The sequence below is a fragment of the Drosophila nasuta genome, chromosome X (assembly GCF_023558535.2).
Source record: "Drosophila nasuta strain 15112-1781.00 chromosome X, ASM2355853v1, whole genome shotgun sequence".
Lineage (NCBI taxonomy): Eukaryota > Metazoa > Arthropoda > Insecta > Diptera > Drosophilidae > Drosophila > Drosophila nasuta.
Window position 1 is genome coordinate 1041270 of NC_083459.1, and position 10119 is coordinate 1051388.

At 42.4% G+C, this 10119-nt stretch overlaps 1 protein-coding gene across 5 annotated transcripts in view; it reads left to right on the top strand.

Moving 5' to 3' along the window:
• LOC132796266 (homeobox protein cut) overlaps positions 1 to 8641 on the top strand; it is an 87576-nt gene extending 78935 nt beyond the window's left edge. For all 5 annotated transcript variants that reach the window (XM_060807370.1, XM_060807367.1, XM_060807368.1 and 2 more), the window contains 2 exons: positions 2156 to 2669; positions 3554 to 8641. In XM_060807370.1, coding sequence (XP_060663353.1) covers positions 2156 to 2669; positions 3554 to 6815 — 3776 coding nt within the window. In that variant the 3' untranslated portion in view covers positions 6816 to 8641. The remainder of the gene's footprint in view (positions 1 to 2155; positions 2670 to 3553) is intronic.
• The last annotated feature ends 1478 nt before the right edge of the window (positions 8642 to 10119 follow it).

Genomic DNA, 10119 nt, shown 5'->3' on the forward strand with positions numbered 1-10119 from the left:
ATTTACTACTTTTTTAAACATATAGGAAATGATTTTTCAAATTCTTTCACAATCTCAACTTGAACAGTAAAAACTAGAGACCAAATGAGAACAAAATGATTTCGATATTATTTTAAATTTTTCTTTGAGCTTATTTATAGTAACAATAAATAATATTTTGTATATTGTTTAGTACTATTTCTTTATCATTTATTTTTATTAGAGATTTCTTTACTCTACTTTGTAAATTTGTTCACCATCTAGGCTACTTTAAGCAACACTTTGAATCAGCTTTAAGATCTCCTTATTGATTGTTAAGCTTTTTCCTATGTGTGACAGTTGGCAGTGCATTGGCCTGACTTAAAATTGCAAAAAACGAAGCCGAAAACGTAACTCCAGAATCATTTTAAAAAATCACCAACTCCCTTTCCCATTTTTTTGGCAGTTCACGTATATGAATACGTTTGTTTTGGAGTGTCTACGTCTCCGGCTAAAGAGCGCTTAAGCTGTCTGTGTGCTCAACTCGATATGAGTGTGTGTGTGTGTGTGTGTGTGTGTGCTTTTGGGGCGTGGGGTCAGCCAGGTGTCATCAATGTCATCTTCGACTTTATAACACAAAAACACTTTGTAATCCCCAAATGAAGCGACGACGGAAAAAACTGACAAAAAATACCCACAAAATTGTGGAGGAGAAAAAACTCTTAAATCCAAAAATGCTGCCACTGGCCGCAGAGGATGTGTGTGGCAAGTGTGGCAGCAATCTATTGTAGTATAGTTGTTGGCCCTTTTATCGCCTTTTGTCCATCTCTCAACTGAACGTTTTCATTGCTTTTTGGTTTATTGTATTTCGATACGAATTCGTTGCAAAAATCGCTCGCTTTCGCTTTTGGTTTCGCTTCAATTGGCAGGGAACCTGAACAAGCATTTGTCATTCATGTGTTGATTTCCGTTTCCTGTTTTTTTTCCTCTCTCTCTCTCTCTCTCTCGCTCTTAAAACTCCGAACTGGACAAGTGTTTGCTCCTTTGGGGCATCGATTATGCTTTGGGCAATTGTAAAGCGATTTTCAGTTATTTCATTTCCCTTCTACTGCGCTGACTGACTGATTGATGTTGGCCTAGCCACAAACATGCCACAGCAATGTGGCACGGGGCACGAGGCACGAGGCACGGGGCACGATTATTTAACAATTTAGCAGTCGAAAATGTTCGAGCATTGAATTTTTCTTTTATGTTTTTGTTTTGCGCCATGTTTTTGCTTCTTTCAGCGACATTTAGCGAGAGTGGCACAAACAAAAACGTGCCTCATGCCACCTGCCACTTGCCACTGTCCGCTGTCCGCTGTCCATTGCCAATTGAATTTCTGCAAAGAATTTTCCAAACGCTTTTTTTGTGCGTCCCTCTGCTCAGTTATTGTTATTGTAGTTGTTGTTGTTTGTTGTTGTTGTATTGCAATTGAATTCACATTCATTTATTCATTTCGACTCGACTCGACTCGTCTCGCGACCAACTCGTTCGCTTCGATGAGCATATTTCCCTCTCTTTTCCAACTTGCCACTTGCCACTTGCCACTTGCCACTTGCCACATCAGCTGCTGGCGCGTGCCAAATTAGCGCTCGCCGCAATGCATTGAACTATTTGAGGGCACATCCAGCCATATATTTTTTGGCTTCACTTTTCAGCCAGGCTTTTTATTTATTTTTTTCCATAATTTCACTTTGAGCATTTGATGTTTGTTTGCGGCTTTGTAAAAAGGCAAAAAATGAGTCTATTTATTTATACGAGTATTACAGAAATTAGGCAGCAAATTGGCATTGAATTGAATTGAATTTCATGTTGTTGTTGTTGTTGTTGTTGTTGATTTTCGCTCAGTGTATGCAAAAAGTGCATCAAGAGCAGGACTTTTGCCTTTTGCTTTTATGGCCACAAATGTGCGCTGGCTTTTTGAACGCTTTATGGCTTAATTGGGCTCTGGGGTCGGTCGCTGGCTTTGCTATCAATTGGTCTGCAATAAATGAGCAAACCGCAAAAAGAAAGAGAAGATCCGATGCGAATGCGCATAAACTTTATAACGTTTAATGGGCGATGCCACTTTACGATCAATATGCAATATACAATATACAATCTACAATCTTCAATCTACAACATTCACTCAATATTTCACTCTGCTCTTCTTCAGATTCTGGCCTGCCACAATACGCTGGACGCGGCGCTGGCGGCGATGATTCCATGTCCGAGGATCGCATTGCCCACATACTCAGCGAGGCCTCGTCGCTCATGAAGAGCAACGCAGTTGCCGCACAGCAGCAACAGCAACAGCAGCAGCAGCAGGAGCATCAACGTCGTCACGACGATACGCACAGCAATGAGGACAGCAAATCGCCGCCACAGAGCTGCAGCTCACCATTCTACAAGGTCGAGCTGAAGCAGCAGCTGCAGCAGCAACAACAGCAGCAGCAACAGCAGCAGCAACAGTTGCACGTCTCTGCGGAGCATGCGCAACGCGAGCAACGCGAAGCAGCAGCCGCTGCTGCCGTTGTTGCCCAGCAACAACGCGAGCAGCGCGAACAACGCGAAGCCGTGCAACGTGAGCAGCAGCAGCGACTGCGTCACGAGGACTTGGCTCAGGATAAGATGGCGCGTCTCTATCAGGAGCTGATGGCGCGCACCCCACGCGAAGCAACCTTCCCAAGGTGAGTTCAGTTAAGAGTTGAGAGAAAATATTGTACTAGAATGTATTCGATTGAATTATGATGAAATTTGCATACTCAAACAAATAAGAAAGCTACAGTCGAGTGTGGTATTATTAACATACTGAGAAAAAATACTAAAGTAAACCAAATGGTATGTTTGGTTGTACATTCAAAATAAACCATCAGCAACTTTTCCAAATATATCAAATTAGTATACTAAAAATACTAAGAATAAATCGAATGGTATATTTTGTATTACATTCAATATATACCACAAATAAAAGTAAAATACTGCAAGATAATTCTACAAAAATACCAAATTAATATACTGACAAAAAAGACATAGATACGCCGAATGGTATTTTGGTATTACATTCAAAATATTCTATCAATAGAAGTCAACACGGCAATATTATTCCTTTAAATATACCGAATTATTGTAATATACTGAAAATATACTAAAAATATTATATACCTAACGGTATATTTGGTATGGCATTCAAAATATACCATCAATTTTAGTACAACACCGCAGTATTTATCTCAAAATATACCAAATCAATATACTGACAATATACTAAAATTATACCAAATGGTATATTTGGTATGACTTTCAGAATATACCATCAATAATAGTAAAACACTGCAGTATTTTTTCTCAAAATAAACCAAAGCAATATACTGCAAATAAATACAGAAAATATACCAAATTCCATATTCGGTATATAGATACACTATTAAATTCAAAATATGTCAGAAATGTCAGCGTGACAATTTTATCCATCAAATATGAAAGGAAACATTGTTGAGTTAAAGCTTTTCTTATTAGTACCTTAATATCTGAGCTAGTAATTAATATGCATAACTTTGCGTTGCATTCGCAGCTTTTTGTTGTCGCCATTCTTGGGCGGCGCCGCGTGCATGCCCGGTGCAGCGGCCAATCCATTCCCGACGGCCATGGCCACCGATGAGAACATGCGACACGCGTTCGAGCGCGAGATCGCCAAGCTGCAGCAGCAACACCAACAGCAGCAGCAGGCACAGGCGCAAGCTCAGGCCCAAGCGCAGGCCGCCAACTTTCCCAACTTTTCCAGTCTGATGGCGCTGCAGCAGCAGGTGTTGAATGGCGCTCAGGACTTGTCGCTAGCCGGCAAGGACATCAAACTGAACGGACAGCGCGTCGATCAGCACAGCGGCGGCAGCAGCAGCTGCTCCAAGGACGGCGAACGCGTCGACGACGATCGCAGCAGTTTTCCCGCTCTGCCACCGGTGCGCAAGACCGAAGGCGGTGGCAACACACCAGCTCCATCCGTTGTGCCTTCGGCCGTGTCAGCGGGAGGCAACTCACAACCCTCAGCAGCAACCGCTGTGGTTGCTGGCAACAGTGGCGGACAGCACGGCAGCAACTCGGCGGCGCCCAGTCCGCTGAGCAACTCGATATTGCCGCCAGCGCTGAGCAACCAGGGCGAAGAGTTTGCGGCAACTGCGAGTCCATTGCAGCGCATGGCGAGCATCACAAACTCGCTGATCACACAGCCCCCGGTGACGCCGCATCACTCGACACCGCAGCGACCGACGAAAGCGGTCCTGCCACCGATCACCCAGCAGCAATTCGATATGTTCAACAACCTCAACACCGAGGACATTGTGCGACGCGTCAAGGAGGCCCTCAGCCAGTACAGCATCTCGCAGCGTTTGTTCGGCGAATCGGTGCTCGGTCTGTCCCAGGGATCCGTCTCAGATCTCCTGGCCCGCCCCAAGCCGTGGCACATGCTGACGCAGAAGGGTCGCGAACCGTTCATACGCATGAAGATGTTCCTCGAGGATGAGAATGCGGTCCACAAGCTGGTGGCCAGCCAGTACAAGATCGCACCCGAGAAGCTGATGCGCACGGGAAGCTACAGCGGCAGTCCCCAGATGCCCCAGGGACTGGCGAACAAGATGCAGGCCACGCTGCCCATGCAGAAGATGATGAACGAACTGAAGCTGCAGGAGCCGCAGGCCCAACACATCATGCAACAGATGCAAGCAGCCGCTGCGATGTCCGCGGCCATGCAACAGCAGCAACAGGCAGCGGCCGCCCAAGCCGCAGCCGTGCAGCAAGCCCAAGCCCAAGCGGTGCAGCAGCAACAGCAACAGAGCCAGCAGCAACAGCAGCAGCAACAGGTTGTTGCCGCCCAGCAACAGGCCCAGGCACAGCTCCTACACCATCAGAACATGCTGCTCACCTCGCCCGGTCTTCCGCCTCAGCATGCGATCAGTCTCCCCGCGGCCAGCACGCCCGGCGGACAGTCGAGCGGCAGCGGCAGTGGTGCCGCAGGCATTGTGACGCCGGTGAGTGGGGGTGAGAAGAAGCCGATGCTGATGCCGGTGCATGGCGGAGCGCATACACCGAATGCGATGCGCAGCTTGCATCAGCACATGTCGCCGACGGTGTACGAGATGGCGGCATTGACGCAGGATCTGGACACACACGACATTACCACAAAGATCAAGGAGGCGCTGCTGGCGAACAACATTGGCCAGAAGATCTTCGGGGAGGCGGTCCTCGGACTGTCGCAAGGCTCCGTCTCGGAGCTGCTAAGTAAACCGAAGCCCTGGCACATGCTGTCGATTAAGGGACGCGAACCGTTCATTCGGATGCAGCTGTGGCTGAGCGATGCCAACAACGTGGAGCGCCTGCAGCTGCTGAAGAACGAGCGGCGGGAGGCGAGCAAGCGTCGCCGCAGCACCGGACCCAATCAGCAGGACAACAGCAGCGACACCTCGAGCAACGACACCAACGACTTCTACACGAGCAGCCCCGGTCCGGGGTCGGTGGGTTCGTCGGTGAGCGGTGCACCGCCCAGCAAGAAGCAGCGTGTGCTCTTCTCCGAGGAGCAGAAGGAGGCGCTCCGTCTGGCCTTTGCCCTCGATCCGTATCCGAATGTCGGCACCATTGAGTTTCTGGCCAACGAGCTGAGCCTGGCCACGCGGACCATCACCAATTGGTTCCACAATCACCGCATGCGGCTCAAGCAGCAGGTGCCACACGGCCAGCCGGGTCAGGACAATCCGATACCGAGTCGGGAGAACACCAATGCCACGCCCTTCGATCCCGTCCAGTTCCGCATCCTGCTGCAGCAGCGTCTCGTCGAGCTGCACAAGGAGCGCATGGGCCTCAGCGGTGCGCCCATTCCCTACCCACCGTACTTTGCGGCCGCCGCACTCCTCGGACGCAGTCTCGCCGGTATTCCGGGTGCTGCGGCCGCAGCGGGCGCTGCTGCTGCGGCAGCGGCAGCTGTGGGCGCCGCGGGCGGCGACGAGCTGCAGGCGTTGAATCAGGCGTTCAAGGAACAGATGAGCGGACTGGACCTCTCGATGCCCTCGCTGAAGCGCGAACGCAGCGACGACTATCAGGACGAACTGGAGATGGATGCCAGCGGACACAATATGAGCGATAACGAGTCCATCGAGGGTGGCCACGAACCCGAACCGAATCCCGTCTCCGACTACGAGAAGGCGCTCCACAAAACGGCGCTCGCCTCGGCCGCTGCAGCAGCTGCTTACATGAGCAATGCGGCGCGCAGTTCACGCCGCAAGCCAGCGGCACCCCAGTGGGTGAATCCCGCTGCAGCCAGCACTCCCAACACACCGGCGGGTGTGGTCGCTGCTGCTGTGGCCGCTGCGGCTGCGGCTGCAGCTGCTGCCGGCGAGAGCAGCGAGCGGATCATCAACGGAGTGTGCGTGATGCAGGGATCGGACTACGGTCGGGAGAATGACAACGACAACGATATGGACAGCATGAAGGGTGCCGGCGATGCGACTGGCAACGAGTCCGAGCACGATCAGCACGCTCAGCTGGAGATCGATCAGCGCTTCATGGAGCCCGAGGTGCACATCAAGCAGGAGGAGGACGATGATGACGATCAGCAGCAGCAGCAGCAGCATCAGCATCAGCAACAGCAATCCGTGGTGGAGGAGAGCGGGAGCGAGGCCGCCGAGAAGCAGCTGAAGGTGATCAACGAGGAGAAGCTGCGCATGGTCCGTGTGCGGCGTCTCAGCAGCAACGGCGATGCCGAAGAGCATTGCTCCCAGCAGGCGACAGCAGCCACAACGCCAGCAGCCACAGCAGCAGCAGCAGCAGCAGCATCGTGGAACTATTAAAGAGGAAGTGAAAGTGCAATGTGGAGTTTACTTGTGATTAAGTTTGGCAGCAGACCCAGCAAAAAAGCGAAGAAGAAGATGGAGATCAAGATGATAATGTTTCGATTGATACACGAAGAATATATATATACATAGCACACATATACCTAGCTCGTAGACCTCTATATTATATATATACATACATATACCTATATATATATATATATATTTAGCATATAATTGAAAAGAATTTTTTTTTTTGATCGTAGTTCGTAGGTAAAAAGTTTAGAGACGCTATGCGAAGCGCAAAAGTATTAAATTGTTGGCTTCAAACTTGCCACGTGAACACTCCCTTCCCCCCCCCCCACTCCCTACTTTTCCCTTGCCCAACAACAAGTGAGAACAAGAAGAAGACGATGACGATGACGAAGACGAAGAAAAACACTACCTAAAAACTCTACCAAAAGCCAAATCTGATCTGAGGCGCAGATTTTGCAAAACGATTTTTTTGATTTCTTTACGACTTGAAGACTGTAAGCAAATGGCGGTAGATTTTTACAATTATTATTATATTACTATTATTATTATTATTATTATTGCTAAATATATTATATTATGACTATTATCATTATTACCAACATTTTTTTTTCCTGCATTGTTAAGTGTAAATAGATAATCAATAAAATATGAAATATACGATAACAAAAACAAAACAAAAAAAAAACAAAAAGCAAAAAACTCAATGCCGTTCTGTAAATAGTCGAAAATTCGTAGGCATCAAATGTTCTTTTATATTTTCCTAACTAAATATTTCATTTAATTTAACAAACCATATTTTTTTTTTTTGCGCTAAAAAGTTTTAACTATCTTTTGATCTCAAGCAGCACCGACTCATACATGAAACATAACTGATAACTAATAAAATCAACGCGAACGAACATCAAGTTAAGATTACACAAACACAAAAAAAAACAAAACAAAAACAAAACCTGAAACTCGAACAACAAAAGGCGAACCCAAAGTAAAAGATAGTTAAAAGTAATTCTTAAAAAAATTAAAGCAAAACATAAACTTTAAAAAGATAAAGTAATTTTTTCACATTTATTTCTCTTTTTTATTTCGAACCAAAAGAAAAAGAAACATAAAATTAAAGTATATAAAAATCTAAATACAATAAATTTTGTAAATTTTGAATTTACGTAAAAATAATTAACGCAAATTAATGAGAGAGTATGTAAAACACGATGTAAACTTTATAAACAATATAGCAAAATGCACTAAATTATTATTTATAATACTATATGAATATAGATATTATATAGTAAACATATATAATACACACACACGCACACACATACAAATTAAGCATTATGCCGTTTATCAACATAATATAAAAGTACTTTAAATTTGCATTACAAATAGCATAATTTTTTTTTTATTGTAAACTTAAATATTGCAAACAAAAAAAAAACGAAAATGAAAACGAAAAAAAATGATAAATGAAAACAGAACCGCATATCGTACTAAAGAAAATTTCACAAATTAAACAAGAATAATTAAAAATAATAATAATAATAATAATATTCGTAATGAAGTAAATAAAATATTACATTTAAGGGAGCCAATTTTTTTGCCTAGCACCTAAGTTAAAACCGATGATGAAATTATGACGATGATTGATGAAAAACATTGTTTTCCTATCGAACGAAAACCAACACAATTTTTAATCATTAAATACACACATTTTTTTCGCTAGGCTAAACTTTAAGCTAAATTCAAAATGTTTCAAAATGGCATAAAACCAAAAAAAAAAAAATATTAAAAAAATGTCGCAGAGGTGAAAAATCCCACTCACAAAAAAAAAAAACATACAAAAAACATTTATGCATAGGCCCAAAATTTGCCGCGTTATTACTAAATATATAATAAAGAAAAAACACAATTTAATGAAACTAAATTTAAAAAATTATAAAAACAAAAAAAACATATACCAAACACATTTCAATACCTAAAAATACAATTTGCGTCTTCAAACGAAAAAAAAAAAACAAAAAACAAAACAAAATTATTACAAATATTTAAAACAAAAAAAAAGCAAAACTAATTATTCAAACAAACAAAGAAACAAAAAAAAATTGAGAAATGCGAAAACAAATTTTTGCCGCTGACTGCAAATTTGTTAAAGAATTATTTTAATTTAATTTAATTTTTTTTTTTAGTTATTACATTAAACGTGTTAAATACTTTGCATTTTCATACGCTTTAGCTAAATAATAATTACAAGTATAATTAAATAAATATTTATGCATAATATTTACACAATACACACACACACATATATTCACATATATGTGTATATACATATATATACAATATATATAAAACAAAAGAAAAACAAAATCGAAAGAAAGATAAAAATATGAAATATGTTTAAAGTTGAATGAAAGATGAATCCCACATAAGAAGATGATGGCAACAATTAGTTATAATTATTTTTTAAAGCGACTAATTTTTTTTTTTCGTATTGTAATAATTATGATCAATTTTTTTATTATTATTATCATTATTATGATTATGTAATTACGATATAAATGAAAAACAAACAAAACAAAACAAAACAAACAAACAAACAAAAACATACCAATAATACATGAACATAAATGAAACTTTATCAAATAAAAATGTTTTCTTAAACGAAAAAAAAACCCATCGAAACCCTTTTTAATTTATCATCAAGCCACATTCCACCAAAATACAATTATAGGGTCTTATCATTTATCCCCCGCCACCCTCCTCCTCCTCATCCTCCTCCTCTTCCCACAACGAGAGAGGAACAGGCGAAAGCAGAGGAACTATAGTACTCGCAATCTATTTTAAATACCTTCAAACACACACACATTGAAACAGGGAAGCATGCCCCTCCCCCTCCCCTAAAAATATATGAAATTGAATTGACAAGAAATATATTATTATGATATTAATAACAATATGCGGTGCTAGTCAAGTTTAAACAACAATAAACAGTTGCAGCAGATACAGATACATATACAGATATAGATACAGATACAGATACAGATATTTAAATACACACACATGAAGATACATTAGAGAGAACATCTTAAATAGCATATAGTCATGTAGGAAGTGAAATTTTTTGCATAGATCCCAGTAGTATTCAGGAGTAGTGAATTCGATAGTCGCATATCGATCGAAATAATTCAATAAACGAGAATAGAGCAAAAGCAAAGAAAAAAAACGGAAAATTATACGTAATTAATTTTAACATTAGCGACATACAAATAATAATAATAATAATATTGAATAT